The sequence below is a fragment of the Lycorma delicatula genome, chromosome 8 (assembly GCF_047948215.1).
Source record: "Lycorma delicatula isolate Av1 chromosome 8, ASM4794821v1, whole genome shotgun sequence".
Classification (NCBI taxonomy): domain Eukaryota; kingdom Metazoa; phylum Arthropoda; class Insecta; order Hemiptera; family Fulgoridae; genus Lycorma; species Lycorma delicatula.
In genome coordinates this window covers 93,445,762-93,467,105 of record NC_134462.1, presented here as the reverse complement: position 1 = coordinate 93,467,105, position 21,344 = coordinate 93,445,762, and the positions used below count along the sequence as shown (strand labels likewise).

The window sequence follows — 21,344 nt, the reverse complement described above, 5'->3', positions numbered from 1 at the left end:
ATATTGAAACCTAGGCTCTGGATCAATTTTTTTTCTTAATAAGTTTACATTTTCTCTAATTTAATAGAATAAGCCGAACGTTCTTTAGCGTAACTGTGACCTTTTAAAGGGAGTTTAAACTATTTCTTACGATTAGATCGTAATCGAATCTCTTTTTGAAGTTTAATAATCAAAAATCTCTAGTTCTCTAGCTCATAGTTCTTAGACCATACTTTTTGTAAAGAAAGTAAAGGATATTAAATACGATCAAACTGTTAGATTGCGTGTTAGATATTCGTTCGTAGTTTTTAATAATTCACTACTTAACAAATTAGGTTTTATACTTTCAGGCAAGATGATTTTAATACGATGCATATCTTTTACTGATTATTATGCTTGTGTAATATCGATTCTGACTTACATCTACCAGTTTCTTCGAACCCTATGATACGTGAGCTGAAAGTTTGGCCATCGCCAACCGCTGTGTCCAGTGTACTAGTCGTGCAAAAAACATTAAATGTTAATTTATTTTTGAATATCTTATGTGATTTAAATCTTACAACTGTATTTTAACATTGATTTATTAAACGGAATAGTAGCTTCTTTTCTAACCAATTAATCATGCCACTTTTCCTATCATTTCAATTTGTTGTAGGCTTCTCTAAAAATGAATTGTGGTATGGCGCATTATCGATAACAACCACTTTATTTTAAGGGGGGAGAATAGAAATTAATTTTTCAGATGCCCACTTCATGAAATTTTTGTTGACGCTGTCGTGATAAGTCAACGCTTTTTTAATTCGTTTTCTAAGTTGACGTCGTGTTCGGAGTGAACCCCGTTTCTCCACCAGCGCGGATTATGATTAACCGATCATCTTTATTAATCATTACGTTTATTCGTGCACCACTGTCTTCCGATGACGATTTCGTCGTCGAATGGGACGTTAAAAGCACGATTCGTCCAAATAAGCGATCGAAGAACTTCCTTTTCTGTAATCGGTCATTTTTCATAAATTTTCCGCTCCTATTCCACTGAATGACTTCTTTCTTAATCAAATGTTATTATTATCATCATCAGTTTTTTTCAGGATAGCTGCTAGGGTAGTTGTAGAATCTTGAGATTGAATACTCTTTGAAATTCGTTTTATTTAATGTGTAGGCAGTTAATTATATTTTGCGTGAAATTCGTTAAATTGTTTGTCTTACACAATGCCTTGATCAAAACTTTCTAATCCACTGTATGTTTTGAGAGTTGTATTTGTCTTTTTTGTTGTGTTGAATGAACAAGAATACGATTAAGATTTAAGAAGATCCTGCTTTTCTTAAGCTGCAGTTGCAGCGGTTCTTTCTTCACATTTTTGAATACACAATAAATGTTTTCAATCTTCTAATTTTCCTAACTCTATAACTTTCATAAAATGGTTTATTATTAATATTTTACGAGCGTGACTCGGAGCTTTTTATTCTCTTCTAAACAACGTGTTTAACAAATCTTCAATTTTTTCAGGTTACACCCACCCGCCACCCAAAATCCGCCCACCGTCCACACTCTCCGCCCACTAACTACCACCCTCCGCCCCTATCTACCAACCCTCCTCCCACAAACCGCCCACCTTCCAGTTTTTGCTGTTAATGAAAATAGTTAAAACACACTATTGCAGAATATTTTCTGAATGATCCTAATTTTACTAGAAAATATTATTATATTATACAGCGACTGTTTGGCTGGTGCAAGCAACCTTTTTTTTTTCACCGTACGCACTGTACATGAATTCACAATTTTTAGTTTCATTTAAACATACATATCTTGAATTTTTGTACAGGATAAATATTTTGACGTGTTATGTATGAGAAGAAAATTTCTGCCTTAAAGAGGGGTGGTGTTACTTAAGGTAGAAACTAAAGAAATTTACGTCGGCTATCATGATTGGTGGTTTTACTGATTTTTCAACATAAATTAAGTAATAAATGAAAACTATTATATTTGTCACATAATTTTTAAATAAAATTTAGTGTATTTAATTATTGTAAATATTAATTTTTGATAATTAATCTACATAATAAGTAAATATAATTGTAAATATTGTTTTGACTTGTATAGTATTACGTAATATAAATGAGCTGTTTATGAACTGCTTCTCTTCAAAGAATATTTAATGATAATAACTGTAATAAATATTCCAGTGGGTTAAAAATAATCAAAGATTTGTTTTACTAGTGAATTTAAAACAAACAAAATGTCAGCCTTTATCTTGCTAATCGTTTTTTCCAATATATATAAAAGGAATATCGCAATTTCAACGTATACGATCAACAAAATGTAAATTTCAAATTTTTACATATGCAGGCTAATAAAGAACAAAACTATTATTAAGTTTAAATTAATCTTTGATATTTACAATTAAAAAGTAAAATATTTACAATAATTATGATTACAATAAATGTGATTCCAAAAAAAATTTGATGAAACAAAAACATATGTACTATCCTTAAAGGTAAATAAATAAACTAATTTAGGTTTAAACATTTATAATCAAAATAGTTAAATTAAAAATAAATCTTCAATTTTAATTAAATCTATTACCCCTTCTTTTACGAAACTTAAGTTTTTTTTTTAATTTGTCTTTTGAAATCAAAATGATTTTGACAATAAAATAAAAAACTTATAAAGATAAAAAGTTTTATGTTTGAATCTCGGACAGGATTGGAATTGAAGAAGAAGAAGAATTAAATTTAATTAATTTTTCCCCAACGATTAACTAATGTTTGTGCTTGGGAATATAATACGTAATTCTTGTGGAATAAAATTACATTCTTGCCACAAGAATTACGTGTTATATTCCCAAGCACAAACATTAGTTAATTGTTGGGAAAAAAATTAATTAAATTTATTCTTCTTCTGCTTTGGTTATCAGTCCTTAGACTGGTTGGCAGCAGCTCTCCACTCTTCTCGCTTATCAGCCTTTCTCTTTAGCTCCCAGTATCACAGTTCATATCGTCCATTATCTGTTTTATGAACTGCAACCGAGGCCTTCCCCTCCATTTTTTTCCTTCCACCTGTCGTTCTATCACTCTCTTAACCAGACCCTGGTGCCTAAGAACGTGTTCTAGCTGAGCTCTTCTTCTTAATTGTTTCAAAAAGCTTCTCTCTTCGTTAAATCTCTTAAATATACCTCCTTGTTTGACACTTTTTCCATCCAACTTATTTTCAACATTCTTCTGTAGCACTATACTTCAAAAGCACTATACTTATTGTATAAGTCTCTCATACAATACAATACTCAACACAAATGTTCTCAGCAATTTTTTTCTCAACTCAAGGCATATATTATTTGCTGTAAAAAGGTTTTTCATCATGTAAAGGCGTTCTTTGCCTGGTATATTCTATTCATTATTTGTTTTTTCAGTCGCCTGTTATTTTACTTCCCAAGTATTTAAACTCTTGCACTTCCTGTATGTTCTCGCCTTAATTAAAATGAATTTAAAATGTTTTAAGTATTTATTAAATTTAAAAACATTGTTTGCAATTATTTTGGCATACTAATTTAATTTTTAATGTATTATTTTTTGAAAATATAATGAAAGTTTATCTACAAATTTGAAAATACTTTAAGAACAATATTGGTCTTTAATCTTTTTGAGATTTCATTTTCTACATTTTCTACAATTAAGTAATATTTTGTTAAGAAGTATGACAAATACATATTTCAAGTTTAATCTTATTAAGTTTATCACGGGGCTTATTTAATTAATGCCCTAGTTTTTCGCTCGCTATTTATTCGTATTTAATTAAATTTTTAAAATAATCAATATATTAGAAACTGAAAGATAACATTGTCTGTTTTTTATAAAAATTAAAGTTTTTAACGTTATTAAAAATAAGTATTAATTCCAGTTACAGTGAATATAAAATCAATACTAACTAAAAAGCAATAATATCAGAGCAATACCAACTAATCTAGTTTAAAATCAGAATGGCGTGTCCATTAGACTAATTTTATCGCGAATTATTAGGTTTTTCACATCTTAGATAATGTTAATTTAACCTTATATTCAAGGTATGTACCACTAAAAATCAATCCATTGTTATTCGCCTATCGTATTACAATAGTGGATGGTTAACAGTACCGGTGCTATTGTTAACACGAGTTGATTAATGATATATGAATCCAGTCATCGATTAATTTGTAAGTATTATATATAGATTATATAATATAAGCAAGTATATTAACCTACAAAATATATATTTATATTACTTCTTTAAATATTATTTTACGACAATTTTTTATTTAATTTAATGCATAAAACATGAAACCCAACTATCTGTAAAACCTTTGATCCGAAAAATTGTTTCATATGCTATATATCTTCAGTATTATATATATTATATCTTTGTATTAATTGATAGAAATTTTAAATGAATATTGATTAAAGAAATGTTTTATTACCGTTGTACCGTGTAATATAATTATAATTTATTAATATTATTATTACAGGTTATTCTGTAATTTATTTATCATACATTTTCTTTTTAATATTCACCTCGTGCTTTTTGATAGTATATACCAGTGATTCTCTAAATTTTTTCTTCCGACCTCCAAAAAGTAAAAAAAGAATATATAATAAATATTTCGCGAAACCCCCCCCCCCCTCCGCAACCACAACCCGATGAAACTTAGTTAAAACTTTTTAGATGTATTTATAGCGACGGTATGAACATGTGTATAGGATACAATGATGAGCAATTTACAGGTTCCAACTTGTGTACATGCTCCTTGTAATTTGGTGTGCTTGTATAATATATTCCCTGTGATAGTGTCATGTTCGAACATGCATACGATAAGTTTGAACTCGTAGTGTTCTCAGCAGTATAAAAGAGGCGTAAGGGATTGCTGAACGTCAGTTTAGTTTCGAATACGAAGCGGTGCGACAAATGCCTTTGTTTTTAAAAATGTAGTTTCGTTGAAAATAATATCTGAGGTTTTGGTTTTTTAATGTGCGGTCAATTGGTGTAACTATTTTTTTCCAATTATATTCTTGAGCAGAACGGCATAAGAATCAAAAACAAAAAACAAACAAAAATAAAGTGAGCCATCTACATTCAATAAAAAGAATTGGTAAAAAGACAAAGATTTTACATTGACTTCATTATAATTACAATGACTTAATTATAGTACTTCATTAGATGGAAAGCCCCGGAGTATGTTGTTTGCTTTCAAGTCCTCTCCGTTGAAAGCATGAACCCATCAAAATTTTAATCGATACTTGGAAATTAAACCGGATCATAAAAGCAAACCCTTGGAATTTTTCGAAAGAAAATAACATGCTTTGAGAAATCAACAAGCTTCTATTTCTAAATCAAAACATTTGAAGCATCTTTTCTCGTAGCATTACAAGTAGCTAAGATGTTAAAACCCCATACAATCGCAGAAAACCTCATATTGCCTGCAGCAATCGATATGGTCAGTATTTTGTTAGGCGTGGAAAAACAAAAAATTTCACATTCTAATGACACAGTATCACAGTGGCAAATTCTAATGACGCAGTAGCAAATCGATGACATGGCTGCCGATATTCGCGATCAGATAATTCAGTAAATGAGGTCAATTTAATTTTTTTTTTATTAAATTTGATGAATCAAAAGATGTGGCAAACATTTCTCAGCTCTTAGGTTTTGTGAGATAAGAATGCGATAGAAACAGCTCAATTAAACAAAATATGTTAAGTTTTGCAAATCAGTACTTGGTTATGCAAAAGTGAAATGTTTTTCGATATTTTTTATGAAGCTACTAAAACCTGTAACATAGATTGAATAAAATGTATTACACTATGTTGCGATAACCGAAAGAACAGTGGATATCTGAAAAAAAATTAAGGACGTGCTCTTGCCACAAAAGATATGCCGGAAAATCTCAAATTCTTCGTAAAGCTGTAAAAATGGTTAATTTTATTAAGTCTACAATTACAGAATAGGATTTTTACTCCTAAACGATGCGATGAAATGAACGAAAAGAAATAATCTCTTCTTTTCAATACAGAAATCGGATGATTATCGCGGAGGAAAGTATTATTCCGGTTAAAGAATTTAAAGATGAATTAATATCTTTCCGGGATAAACAAACACCATTCTTCAATGTTTCTACGGAATAATGAGGATATATTTATGTTTGTTTACTTAGCTGATGTATTTTAGCATTTAAACGACTTGGATGTGAATTTACAAGGACGTGATAAAAACATTTTTAAACAAAGTTGATGTTTTCATTAAGAAGCTTGATATCTGGATTATTTATTCGCCTTCAAAGCAAAATTTTTGATTAGTTTCCACTTACTTCCTATTACACTGAGAAAAAATCATCACAGTTTGGATAGCATGAAGATTCACTTGTATGAGCTAAAAATTCATTAGCGGAGTATTTCCCGAAAGATGAAAATGATTTCTCGAAGAGATGGGTACTTTATATAGTGAAAACGTTGTTGCGGTTGCTAAGTTACCAGTTAGAACTTCAATTCAGAAGTATTGAAAATATTTCGCCACGTCTTAACTATGTGAAAGATTTTCGGCTATGGTTGGCTAAAATATAATATAGGAATCGTCTTTTATCACTTGAAAACAATTTTCTTTTGTTGAAATAAGTTTAAACATAGTTTAAATTCTGGAAAACTTAAATGAAAGCAAACGTGACCACTTATTAATCTATTTCCTTACATGTGTATTTATAAACATAAGTAAAATGTTTAAAATAAATGATTTTTTCTCATAAAATGATTTCATTATTGTTTACGTGTAAAGCTTAGGGTAATTTCGCGACCCCCTTTCATATCAACGCAAGTCCCAGGTTGAGAAACGTTTAAGTTTTCTCCTTGATTTTTTTTTTTTAAAAGCACTTTTGTCCACAGCCCCTTCATGTTCCTTTATTCTTTCTTTCGGAGGTTATTGTGATTATTTTTTTTAACGGTCATTTTATTACGAGTTAGGTACTGTAAGACCAAAACCACCGGGTTGGTCTAGTGGTGAACGCGTCTTCCCAAATCAGCTGATTTGGAAGTCGAGAGTTCTAACGTTCAAGTCCTTGTAAAGGCAGTTACTTTTATACGGATTTGAGAACTAGATCGTGAACCGGTGTTCTCTGGTGGAATGCTCGAATTGAGACTGTACAAGACCTACACTACATTTACACTCGTACATGTCATCCTCATTCATCCTCTGAGGTAATACCTGAACTAAATACTAAATACCAAATACTAAATACCAAATACTAAATACCAAATACTAAATACTAAAATACCTGAACTATTCCCTGAGCTAAACAGGAAAAAGGAAATCTTACTATAAGACCAACCCATCGGATTGGTCTAGTGGTTAACGCGTCTTCACAAATCAGGTGATTTCGAAGTTGAGAATTCCAACGTTCAAATCCTAGTAAAGGCAGTTAGTTACTTTTATATACGATTTGAATACTAGATCGTGGATGCTGGTGTTCTTTGGTGGTTGGGTTTCAGTTAATCGCACAATCTCAGGAAAGGTCGAATTGAGACTGTACAAGATTACACACTTCACTTATACTAATACATAGCATTCTCATTCATCCTCTGACGGTAATTCGCGGAGTATTAAACAGGAAAAAAGGTACTATAAGACCAACCCAAACCTGTTAGACTCTGATTTTTCTATCGGAGATTCTCTTCTCTCAACCGAAAAAGATCGTTTTAAAAGTTGGTTCCTTGCCACCCCTCGTCCTTCACACCATTCTAGTTAAGATACAATTACGTAAACAGATTAATCTGCCAACTACAGCGTTTCCTAGTACTGTATCATATGGTTACATCTATTCGACATCAGTGCGAAATACTGTAAATACGTTGATCCACATAAAAGGCATTATTGATGATATGTTTTCTTCCCCAAAAATTTGGAAGACATTTTCAACAGAATTAACCATAAAAAATTCTTTACTTTTTTAAGTTGTATCTAAAAATAATATGGCTGAATTTTCAATTCTCTAATTTTTAACAGTTTAATAAATTTATTTTAGAGTAATTATTTATTAAAAATAACTACAATTAAAACTTATTTTAAGCTAGTATTTTCTAACAATCTACTCGTTTATACATAAAGCATGTCGTGAGTGATTCATAATCAATGCCCAGTAAAAACTACCGAAGATATATTGATGTACATTTGGGTACACGTTCTTCTTACGTGTAAGTGCACGCTAAGAAAAGATTATTTTTTGAAATTTCGAATTTAAAATGTTAAAATTGAGTAACAATGAATTTAACAATTTTTTTAATTTATCTGTAACAAATGAAGATATCAATTTTAAGTTTTGGTAATCTTCACGTAAATATCTATAAACCAATTTTTTAATTTGTTTAAATTCCGAATCTAAAATTTTAATATTAAAAACAATGAATTTTATATTTTTCGAATTTCTCGGTAACGTAAAGAACGCTAGATGTTTCGAAATTCGATCTTGAAAGATGTGAAGAAAGGTAAAATTATTTTGAACAAAAAATTAAATATTTCCCCATTCAGATTGTACTAATCGAGAAATATTCAGTAGATTTGAACTTACAAATATTCTTTAGATAAATATTTAAAATATTTAATATTTTCGGGTCTGTTTTTTTAAATTTTTTAAGGGGTGCGATGGTGTACGGCCCGGCGGCTCAACCAACGATGTGTTGGTTGAGCCGCCACAGTAACAGTGGATGTTGTCACTGTTACTGTATGTGCGACGCGTCTGGTTGCACCTGTTTTTCCGGCTACTTAACTATAAAATATTACATAAAGAAAAATTGACTGCGACGGGGAGTGCAAGTAACTTTATATCTCGGGCGAAGCCGTGCTGGAGATACTAGTATATAAAAAAGCTGGAAAAGTGAACTTTTCTGGTCAAAAGTAAGTTTGATAGATTTTTATTTGAAATATGCTATAAGGTTTTTAAAATTAATGACTTAAATGCAATATTTAGAACACATTTGCGAGAAAGATAAAAATTTTCTGTAAAAAGATTGAGTCTAATTGACCCGATATCTTGGTCAAATGATGATTTTACCTTAAAAATTATGTAGAATGTTAAAGTATAATTGAGCAAAATTAAAGAGTTAGTAAAATATTTTGGGAAACAGTTTTGGTCAAATATTTCGTGATTTTTTTTACTCCTTGGTAAAGTAGTAATATCCTTGATCAAGGATATATTCTACTCCTTGATCAAGGATATATTCTACTCCTTGATCAAATAACGTATTGATCTGGTCATTTTGTTCACAATAAAATGTTGAAAATTTACCTATTAAAACATAATTCGATAAAATTAAATTTACGGAAATATTAAGATGTTGATGGATAGTCTGTATATATTAAATAAAATATCTACAATTTCTTTTTTAAACTGGATTGGTAACCGTTTGAAGTTTTGCATAAATATTTATTAAATACTATTATATACACAACGCTATGTTTTTAAATACATTATCAATGGTAATGGGGGTTGAAATTTAAAAGAAAAGGAGAGAAATAGCCAAGGTCTACACGTGTAGGTATGGTATTTAAGATTTGGGTTAATTTAAAATACGAAATTAAGATAAGTCTGTATGGACATTTTCACGAGATTATAATTACTTCTTTTCGTTACAAGTAGATTTGGTAACTATAAAAATATAAGTTTCACACGAATTTGATAAAAGAAGTGATTTTTGTTTTTACGTAATGTCATAGATAATAATGAGAAATGTTGATTGTTGTTTTAACAAATAAAAAATAAATAATTGTAGGTTCGAAGTAAATATTGAAAGAAATACTCATTATCAACTATTATCAGTAAAATTACATTACTTTTAATCTATATTTATACAAATTCAGAAAACTTTACCAGAACATATTGTGTAATACTGCGTTGTATTATTGTAATAAAATAATAATAGAGAAAAAAATTTTATTGTCATTCAGATGTTGGTGTGTCATAGAGTTCATTAAGTATGCGAGTGTAACCTGTTAATCTGTAGCAATGCCAACCTGTTTTAATTTGGTAACATTGTTTGTCAACTGGGTAACAAAGGGTAAATTTAGAAGCAGTACATGCCTTCAGGTTTTTAGAAAGAAGGTAATATAATCATTTATGTAAATGAATATATGCGCATTTAATTATATTTTATTTTTTGTAATATAAATATATTTATAATAAACTAGGAAGTAATTTGTGCTATAATAATATACTACTGTTATGTATGTTTTTTGTTTTAACTATTCACGCAGATTATAGAATATGGAATTCTTTATTAAATATTTACAAACTGTTTCAATCTATATAGATAGCTAATAGAGAGCTATGTTTATGGCAGCTTACTTGAACTTGAAGGGTATTCGTACTATTCAGTGGATTAATTACTAATATTTTCCTTCAGTTAAGATATTATAACTTGTCAGATTTTAATTACATACCGATATAATTATAAGTTACATTTGTAAGAGTTTGCCGTTACGGGAAAGTAACTACAACTGTGGGTTGTTTCTGATTCTCGGTTTACTCATACAACTTAATCTAAAATATTTGTCATTTTATCTAAATAATATTTTTTCGTTTTTTTTTAATTCAATGATTCTAACTAAAGCGCGCGCGTATTTAATTCGTGCGGGTTTGGCAGTATTAGCGGCGGCAGTCGGCACTAATTTCATAACTTGCATAGAACAAATTTCGTTTGTACGGTCGGCAGACTGGTGTAGCTGCGAGGTTTAACGCACCAGATACCGAGTCAATCTGGCGATCAAGTTCGAGACCCGGCCAGATTTGAGTTATTTTATTACACTTTAAATATGCTCACCTTTTACGTCACAACGTAGCAGACGACTACAACAACATTTTTTGGGGTGGAGGTACGATTATTCAAACTTTTTTGCAAATGTTATTTTTTAATTAAAAAATTTGTCTAAGCAAAATATCATCCTTAATTAGATAAAATCTCAAAATACTGAGGGGAGTGATCTTGGTCTACAGCCTCAACCCCTTGACCGTTTTAAGTTGAAATAGTATTAATGCCCCATAAATATGGGGTTAGATTACTTGGTCAGATTACTTCTAAATAGAAGTAATCTGACCAAGTTTGGTAGTTTGGAGATAGAAGATGATTTAGAGACCAAACACTGAACAAACACACACGCGCGCGCGTGCGTGTACATACGAACATTAACATCCGGAAAATTTCCATCCGGCTTTTTGGGTTCCTTAGGTGTCAAAATGTTAAGATCCTGTGTAAACAGCATATGCCCAAATTGGACCGATTACAGTACTCCCGTCTAGAGCTATCTAGACGGGAAAGTAAAAATTGGTCGAAAAATATAAGATAAACCTTTATATTATTTATCTATCTTATTATGTTAAAATTATTTTCATTAATAATAGATAAGTTACATAAATGTAGCTTGAAACGTCCTATACATTATACGAATCGCAAACCTAAATAAATTTCTGATGTCATCCCACTTTCTCCAGAGGTAATAAGGTAGTAGTTACCACCATTACTACCTTCTATAACATAGACGTTAATTTTATACACAATATTTCATAGAAATGTGAATAAAAAGTTTTTAAATGTTATTTTATTACATTATAAAATAATAATTTATTATTATATTATTACATTATGGCGAAATTTTTATTTCAATATGCCGATCCGTGGCGGAGTGGTACCGTCTCGGCTTTTCATTTAGAGGTTCGGGGTTCGAATCCCGGTCAAGTATGGTATTTTTCGCACGTTACAAAATTCATCCATCGGTAACTATAAGAGGGCTAAACCTGTTATAGTAAAAATGATTACAAATATTTTATATTTCAGCTTCTTACTTTGGAGTAATCCAAAGGTGATTGTGCTACGTTTAATCTATATTTTTAAAAGGCTAAAATAATAATGTTACATACTTTTAATAGGTATGGATATGAATTTTTATATATTGATTTTTTTTTGTTTTAGTAATGAGTTCATCTAATTAATGAAAATAAAATAAGTAATCTGATTTCGTAGTGCACATTTTTTTTCTAAATGTTTTCTGTTATTCAGCATTTTTCTAATTGAAAAATAAATACGGTGTGACGACTGAACTATAAATTTTGCGTAAACTTATATATAGAATCTATAAATTATATGGAACTGTCTCCAAAAATAACTAAATAATGATAATAATAAATGTTAACTCGGCTTCTATTGCATTTTGAAAATACAGCTAAGCTACTAATATTCTATAAAATATTTCTTTCATTTTTACCAATTTCATCTAAAATAATTTTAATATTAACATAAATTTTAAATAGTAATTTTTATTATAAAGTTCATTTATAAATATACATTATTCGTAAAAAAAAATTATTTTTTAATCGTCTTAAAACTGAGAAGGAGGAAGTTCTCCTTCCATCTCCGATCTGCATAAATTTATTGCTACTTTTAACTTTAATTTTTATCAAATACACACCGATTTATATGATTTAATTTTGACTGACTGTGTAAAGAAAGATACAGTATTACGTTCGGTCGTACAGAGGGATTAGGAGGGTGTAGTTGAATTTTCTTTGCGTTTTGAGGAATGAAAAGTACGAAAATATCATTCACCTTCTATATATAATTAGGAAAAAGGCGTCCAAAACATTTTTAACTGTTTGAATTATGATTTTTTAACACAGCTCTAACCCCAGTGTTCTCCTTTTTTATCCCCAAAACACAAATTTAATTTTAGATAAATCATTCGTATAAAAAAGTATAAATCGATCGGTCGAACGAATGAATCGTTTGTACGCTGCTCGCAGCTGCCCGGTGCACCACCATTGGTCTGCTTAGCGCAAATAGCAGCTAAAATAAAAATGCGAGCACATACGATAGACAAACCTACGCATCATCCTTTTTTATGGGATGTGTGTATTTGTGTGCGCGCCCGCCCGCTTATGTATAAAATTTGTACCTCAAAAATCTCCAAAATTGCTAGATAAATTTCATTGAAATTTATGTTATGTTATTTATTTATTTAAGTTGTGCATATGAAACTTTGATGAAGATTGGGTGAGTTACGTTCAATTTAAGGTCAATAAACAAACAACATAGCCTCAAATGCTGAATGTGCAAAGATGTAATTTTCATACACGCATATTTAGTGAGTCAGTGGAGAGGGAGTTGAAACTCTATGTTTGTGTGTAGGGTGTACTCGTTAATCGAACGTGTGTAGAGTGCGCTGTACTCTGAAAATCAGTGCGTTTCTGACTGAGAATTATTGAGGACGTTGGAAACGAAAAGTCGACCTTCTTTTTGGATGATTTTTGTTTATTTTCTTGAAATTGATATAGTGGTTAAATGGTAAATATTTATCTAGATAATTTGAAAAAGAAGGTATTTCGTATGAAAAATTATTTGGTTATGCAAAATATATGAAGATTTATTTAAGTCATAATTGTGTTATATATTTTATTGTTATATTGTATATAACTTATACATTTTTATATTTTATTCTGAATTGTTAAATATAATAATACAATATTCAAATTATTTTCACACGTGTTAATAATAATAATAATAATAATAATAATAATGTGGAAAAAGTAAGGGAAAAATTAAATAAACATAATTTGTAAACGCGTTACGAAGTAAGTAATAATGCTTTTTCAGTCCTTCTATACATCTTGACTTAAAATGACCAAAGCTAATTAATTATTAACTTTCAATTTTTGGAGTCAACTTCAAAAAATTTTAATTTAATGAAGAACTGAGAAGTATTAATTTTTATTATTTAGCGTTTCATTTTTTAAAGTTTGTTTATAATTTTACTTTTCTGGCGAATATAGCTAAAATAGTTGTGTTAAAGGGAAATGTAATTGTTATGCATGTAATTGTTGATCATACAACACAGATGGTGTGGGGGATATCGCAAAAAAAAATAATTTTCTTCAAAGGCATTTAAAGAAAATTTGTTAACACAAAAAATAGATAAATAATTATTAAAAAAAGGTTTAAAAATTCAACCCCCACCTCATAAAATTGAAATATGTGTTTTTTGTTCTTCTACTGTACCTCCCTTCGGTTAAAATGTTTTCCAACAATTCTTGGAAAGTTTATACTTGATATATAGAATTTAATAAAAATAAATAGAATCCATACCGTAAATACAAAATTTTTTGAACATTTTGATTAAGCTTAACCTGTATGTAAAAAGAAATTGTATCTTAAAATTTATTTTCCACCTCTAAAAAAATATATATTCTGTTTTACGGTTAATTCTTTTAATTTTTATTAACAGCCGGGAAAGTCATGCAATAAACAATTCTCCGGCTTTTTTAAAGTTCTTTTGTTTTAATTTCTTTAATACTAAATGCTGCTTATATAAAAAAAATTCCGTTCGTAAGAAATGCAAAAAAAAGACGAGAATAAGAAAAGGAATGCGTAAAATTATGCAGTTAAAAGTCCTTTTAAATACAAAATTATGTATTATTTTTGTACCTCAAGTTTATATACATATGAATTTATAATCGGTAACTTAACTTTTATTGATATGAATTGTAGAGAAAAATAAGTATTTTGTAAAGCTTGTTCATCTACAAAAAAAACATCAAAGATTTTCCAACTTTTTTTTATGAAATATCATTACATAAGATCAACCTTTCTGTGTGAAAATATGACGACAGTAATTACAGTTATATGAACAAATCAAAGTCTTATTAAGATTTAACATTTTCTAATAAAGATACTTTGTAAATAAAAATTACATCAGACTAAATATAGTAATAAAAATCCTATAGTGGTCAATCAAATAACATTGAAAATTCATATTATTTTTTGATATAATTTGTTCACATCAAAAATTAATTTAAACGTCACGAAAAGATTTTTGAAAGTATATGTTAATAACGTAGCTTTATATGGAAGTGAAACTTGAACGATCGGAGTACCAGAGAAGAAAAGATTAGAAGCTTTTGAAATGTGATTCAACAGGAGAATATTAAAAATCAGATTGTTGGATAAAGTGACAAATGAAGAGGTATTGCGGCAAACCGATGAAGAAAGAAGAATTTGGAAAAATATAGTTAAAAGAAGAGACAGAATTATAGGCCACACATTAAGAAGGCATCCTGGAATAGTCACTTTTTTTGTGCAGGCAGGCAACGTTTGGAATAAGTAAAACAAATCGTTAGGAACTTAGGATGTAGGGGGTATACTGAAATGAAACGACTACGACCAGATAGGGAATCTTGGAAAGCTGCATCAAACCAGTCAAATGATTGAAGATAAAAAAAACATTATCTTTTTGCAAAAATTTTTTATTTTCATTCTTATTAAAAAATAGTTTTATTAAGAACTATTAATAGAATATGTTATATTCTTTTTAATTTATAATATGGACAAAATCGTTTTCCGTAGGAAAAAAAATCTCGCAACAAAGATCAATAGAAACCTGTATATTGATAAAAATAAGAGAATGAATGAAAGGAATTATAAAAAGAGACTACAACGAGCATGAATTAAGGCTATCTAGAATATAGAAATATGTAAAAGATAAAATTAATATGTTAATATAAAACATTATAAATAAAAAACCAGAAACCCACCGGGTTGGTCTAGTGGTGAACGCGTCTTTCCAAATCAGCTGATTTGAAAGTCGAGAGTTCCATCGCTCAAGTCCTAGTAAAGTCTGTTATTTTAACACGGGATTTGAATACTAGATCGTGGATACCGGTGTTCTTTGGTGGTTGGGTTTCAGTTAACCACACATCTCAGGAATGGTCGAACTGAGACTGTACAAGACTACACTTCATTTACACTCATACATATCATCCTCATTTATCCTCTGAAGTATTATCTGAAAGGTAATTACCGGTGGCTAAACAGGAAAAATAAAGAAATAAAGAACCAGGAAACCCGTTAAAGAACTGTAAAAACAACCAAAAAGAAAATACGATTGGTTTCTTTGTTTCTTTTATTTGAATATAGAAATAATGTTTGAGATTTTTGTCTTTTCTTTTATTTTTTGGTGGTGATTGTATAAGTTTTTTTTAGGGTTATTATTGTTATGTATTTTTTGTATGGGTTCGTGGTTCTTTATATATTTGTAAGGTTTATATTTGACTTTCTCTGTAATTAATATGTAAAGATAAAATTAGTAGGGAAAAAAATAATTTTAATATAGTTGTACACTGCCTTTAGGATATAATTTATAAAGTTGATTTATTAAATTATAATACTGTAGAATTTATATACTGAATATTTTATTGTATTTAATTATATTAAGAAATTAGCTTATATACTACCATCAGGAAGTTACATAGATTAAATGATGAAGCTTTTTAAATATGTATAGAACCATAAAGAGATGATTCATATTGCATTTCTAATTACAAGTGAAAGGAAATGTCATCATGCAATTTACTATTCCTGGTAGAACTTAACTATTTTTAATAGAATAATGTAATTTATTATTAGTCCAGTCGACAAGCAGCAAATTTTGTTTTATTTGAACAATAAAAGAACTGTTCTTTTCTTAGTAATTTCATTATGAATACTCAATTTAAATTGTTCAGTTGATTGCTTAAATTATTTTTTCTTTGTGTTTTTTAAGTATCATAATCGCGAAAATTTTCGGTTTTTAGATTTCAACGGAAATATCGATTTTGACAATCCCAGAAACCATTTTGACTAGTTTCAGCGTAACGTCCGTACGCCGTACGTACGGTACGTATCTCTCGCATAACTCAAAAACGTTTAGCTGTTGGATGTTGAAAATTTGGATTTAGGACTGTTGTAACATCTAGGTGTGCACCTCCCATTTTGATTGCAATCGACCGAATCAAAGTGTCCAAAATGCCCAAAATTAAAAAAAATTGGATTATTGACTTCTTCTTAACTGCAGTAATAAGCTTTCATTGAGAGCTTTTCAACAATATATCGTAAGTGGTACTTATTTTCTTGGTTCCAGAGTTATAGCCAAATAAAATTGTTAGTGAAATATATTTGAATCTTAAGGAAAGTCACATCGATTCGAATCAGACTTCCTCCTTCATTTTTTTTCTTTTAATTTAAATATATTGATTTATTAATAAATATTAACCTCTCATTGTAAAAAATTTTTTACAGATAAATAATAATTGAATAAAAACGAAGAAAAATTGAAATAAAGAATATGTAATAAAATATATATATCAGATTTTTTAACTACATTCTTTAAATGAAAATGATCACGCCAATTTGAAAAAAAATTACTTAACATCTACTCAAAAATCGTGAAAAAAATTTATTTGAAATTTAATTTTAATAATTAAGTATTACTTACTTTTTAAAGTAAATTTTTTTAATTTCACTTAAATGAAAATAAAAATGATTGTTTAATATTCCGTAAATATATTTATGGATTTATTTACTTTTTGTTATACTGTAAATACATCTCATCTTGTTACGTTTCGTTACACACATCCACATACACACGTACACACGTACACATGTACACATGTACACACGTACACACGTACACACGTACACACGTACACACGTACACACGTACACACGTACACACGTACACACGTACACACGTACACACGTACACACGTACACACGTACACACGTACACACGTACACATGTACACATGTACACACGTACACACGTACACATGTACACATGTACACACGTACACATGTACACACGTACACACGTACACATGTACACACGTACACATGTACACATGTACACACGTACACATGTACACACGTACACATGTACACATGTACACACGTACACACACGTATATATATATATATATATATATATATATATATATATATATATATATATATATATACACATACACACACATTTATTACAACTTACATAAACAAATTTCGCTTGTACGCTCGGTAACTGGTGTAGCCGCGAAACTTAACGCAAAGATACCGAGTCAACCGGGGGATCGAGTTCGATACCCAGCCACACAGAGTTACTTTTTTACACTTTGAAAACTCTTTTAGACGACTAAACAGCATATTTTGGGGCGGGGGTGAGATTTTTCAAAAAGTTTTTTTTTACAAATATTGTTATTTTTTATTTATTAACAAATATGCGTAAGAAAAATATGACCTTAATTAGGCGAAATCTCGAGATACTGAGGGCGACCTTGCTCTATAGCCTCTATAACCTTTTAAGTTGAAAATTTAATGGTATCAATGCCTCTTATTTAGAAGTAATCTGACCAAGTTTTATCAAATTCGATCTGGTAGTTTTGGAGATATAGGATGATTTAGAGGCCGTTCTTTGGTCTACGTCTACACGTAAATAAGTTATTGGTTGTGTAATTAATTTTGTATCGATTTATCTGTAGAAATAATATTTAATGGACCAAAGTACTTAAGTATAAAATACAGATTATTAATAAATTTACTCAGGCAAGAAAAATTTATAATATTTCAACATTTATTTGTGATTAATTATTCTGCATAAATTCTTTTTAAATTTAAGAGAATATAAATTGCATACAAAATTATTTCATTATTGAAAAATTTAATTTATTCTATCGTAGACTCTATTTCTTATCCGGAACGTTCGAGCGATACAAATCCGTTCAAACTTACATGTGAACGGTTGAATATATTGATTTCCACTACACGTTTACCTTGGAAGATAAAAATTTAGTTTGTGTATTATTTGATAACTTATAATAATAAAAGTGCTAAAATCTACCAACCGTTACATTTATTTTTGTTATTAATAAATAAATAGATTGCAATATAAAATATGAAAGCAGTGTTACAGATATAGCGGTGTAATTTATTTAAATATATATTTACATGACTACGTTCGTATATTCATTATATATTTACGCATTTAAAATAAGTATTAATAATGAAAATGTACTACTATTATTTTGCGTTATGTACTTTGATTATAGAGAAAGGCTTTAAATTCTATATTGAATGCGATAATGTCGGCATTCGTATGCAGAATGGTGTTAAGCCAAACAAATATAAAAATTCATGTAACGCCTATTTTTTTACTTGTTTAAAAGGTAAGCGTGTAAGCATGCTAATCAATTTTATTAACGAACGAACATAAATGAATTCAATTGTACTCGTTTTATTTACACTAGTAATTAATACTGAATTTATGAATCTTCTAATCGACCCAGTTTCCCAACCCAAATTGTTTCTTTGTCTTTATATATTTCCTCTGTAGGTACTGAAGATAAATTTAAAAAAAAAACAAATTTTTAATAATAAGTGAAGGAAACACTGATCAGATTAGTTTCTTCTACATTCTATAGTTTTTTTAGTTTTTTTCTAAATACAAACGTATTTTGTTAAGATAGAAAGTTTGAATAAGGTAAGGATATGAAAACTTTGAATTAAATTGTAAATACGTTTTTCATGTAACATATGACTGCCAGCCAAAACAGAGTCTTACATAACCATAGTCTTTAAGTAAAGTGACATTCTATTTTAATACGGGCTTTTGATATTTCGTTTTCTTTATACGATGTTTTATAATGGAATTTGGCAAAAACGTTCAATGCAGTTTTTTCAATACGATTCCTTGTTATTCGGTAAAACAACGTTTTTCGTAATTCCTTGTTATTCACATATTAACGAGTATTCATAAAATTTTCAGTTTTAAAACTGTGGCTATTTTTGTTAAATTAGACGATAAAAAATTAAGTCAGCATAAATGAATTTCTTATCACTTGTGACTTGAAGATTGTGTCAAGAAGTATGTTATCATAAAAGAAAATGAAATCTTATCTTCATGACAAACTGAAAAATCTTACCACTGTTCTTTCAATATTTCGTTTTGGTCCTGTTTACAAATATTAAATTATTCCTTTCAATACACTCCTGTTCCGAGGTATTTGTCACTTTTTATGACTTTAGTAGAAAACGTTAAACTACCACTATTCAAAATTCTGGTAAAGAGGAAAAGGATGATTAGGAAAAAAATATTTTTCTTATTCCATCTCCTGTAAGCTAAACTTTATATAGTTTAGTCTTTACCGCTATATTAGGGGAAAGAAAAGGAAAGTTAAGAAGGTAAAAAGGAAAAAGTTAATACAGCATACCTTTTATTAGGTTTCCCTTTCGCTTTTGATGTCACCCATCATTTTCTAGTTCGTCTATCGGCGGCTACGCCTTAGATACCTCACTCTTTCATGGTTTTTTTTTAAATCCTATGTTTAAGCCTTAAATTTGTCTTCAATTAGTTATAGCTTCGTGTTTTTTTTTCTGTATACTATTAATTATTTAATCTTATGTTGGTTTTGGTAAACTTAATTTCTCGAATTACTACAACAAAAAAGCTTTGCAGATGTAGTGGAAACTTCCCCTCGATAGCCATCAGTCAATAATAATATCAGGCATTGGAAACAGATTTTTGCTAATGCAGTAATATTGTTATTGACAGTTCCTTCAACAATCTATTACAATCGACAATAATAATTTAAAAATTATTTAATTATTTATTTTATCAATAATTAATTTATATTAAATTCATTATAAAATGGAACGATATATATTTGTAGAATACTGTGTTTGAATACCAGAGACAGACTCCATAAGGATCAAATTTCTGAAATATATTTTCATTAATTATAACAAAAAAAACTTTACCACAAGCATACAGAGACAAACTTTTTATTTTTACATATGAATTCGTTTTTTTTAACCGTTAAAGAGTTTTTCTTTTAAACAATTACTATTAATTACGGATGTATCAATATAAATGACAATAACAACAATAATCACTATTGTTAGTTGTTTTTACTGATAATACATTATACCGTGGTCACTGTATTTCTATGACATCATTGACCTCAGCTGAAAGACACACCTATTCGATTTACCTGCATCAAAACAAGGTGTTAGTCACACCGCACATAGTAATTGTATTTTGTCATAGTTATCAGTTCTCGATAAAAAATAAAATAAATATAGGATGACTATCATTTTAAATAAAATTTACATATATTACTATGGAATATCGCTTGTATTATTTTAAACATTTTAAAAGCTTCGTAGGACTAAGTAGTCGATACATTTTGTACGTAGAAAAGTTGGTGACAGTATAATGAAAATATATTTTTGAATTAGGCTATAAAAGCCATTAATTTAATAAAACCAATCTGATTGATCATAAAAATATTATCTTTATTAATCTCTTGGGTTAATCAATTAATTATACAAAGTAATAGATTAAATACACTACGTTTCAGTTAAATTCTCTAAGCTTCCCCAGGTGACAGTACACATTCATACACACATCATACAAGATACTCTTACTCTCAGTATGTATTGTCACGTAGTATATTAAGTTTGTATAGTTGCCAGCCTCCGTGGCGCGAGTGGTAGCGTCTCGACCT

At 29.2% G+C, this 21,344-nt stretch overlaps 1 protein-coding gene across 3 annotated transcripts in view; it reads left to right on the top strand.

Annotated features, from left to right (window-relative positions):
* Positions 1-21,344, top strand: part of LOC142328605 (inverted formin-2-like) — a 189,917-nt gene that overhangs the window by 16,081 nt on the left and 152,492 nt on the right. Inside the window, exon 1 of one of the 3 annotated variants that reach the window (XM_075372409.1) lies at positions 9,957-10,088. The exons of 1 other annotated variant lie outside the window; for it this stretch is intronic. In XM_075372409.1, the coding sequence (XP_075228524.1) occupies positions 9,993-10,088 (96 nt within the window). In that variant the 5' untranslated portion in view covers positions 9,957-9,992. Of the gene's footprint in view, positions 1-9,956; positions 10,089-21,344 lie in introns of those variants that run through there. One more of the 3 variants, XM_075372410.1, reaches the window with a different exon arrangement.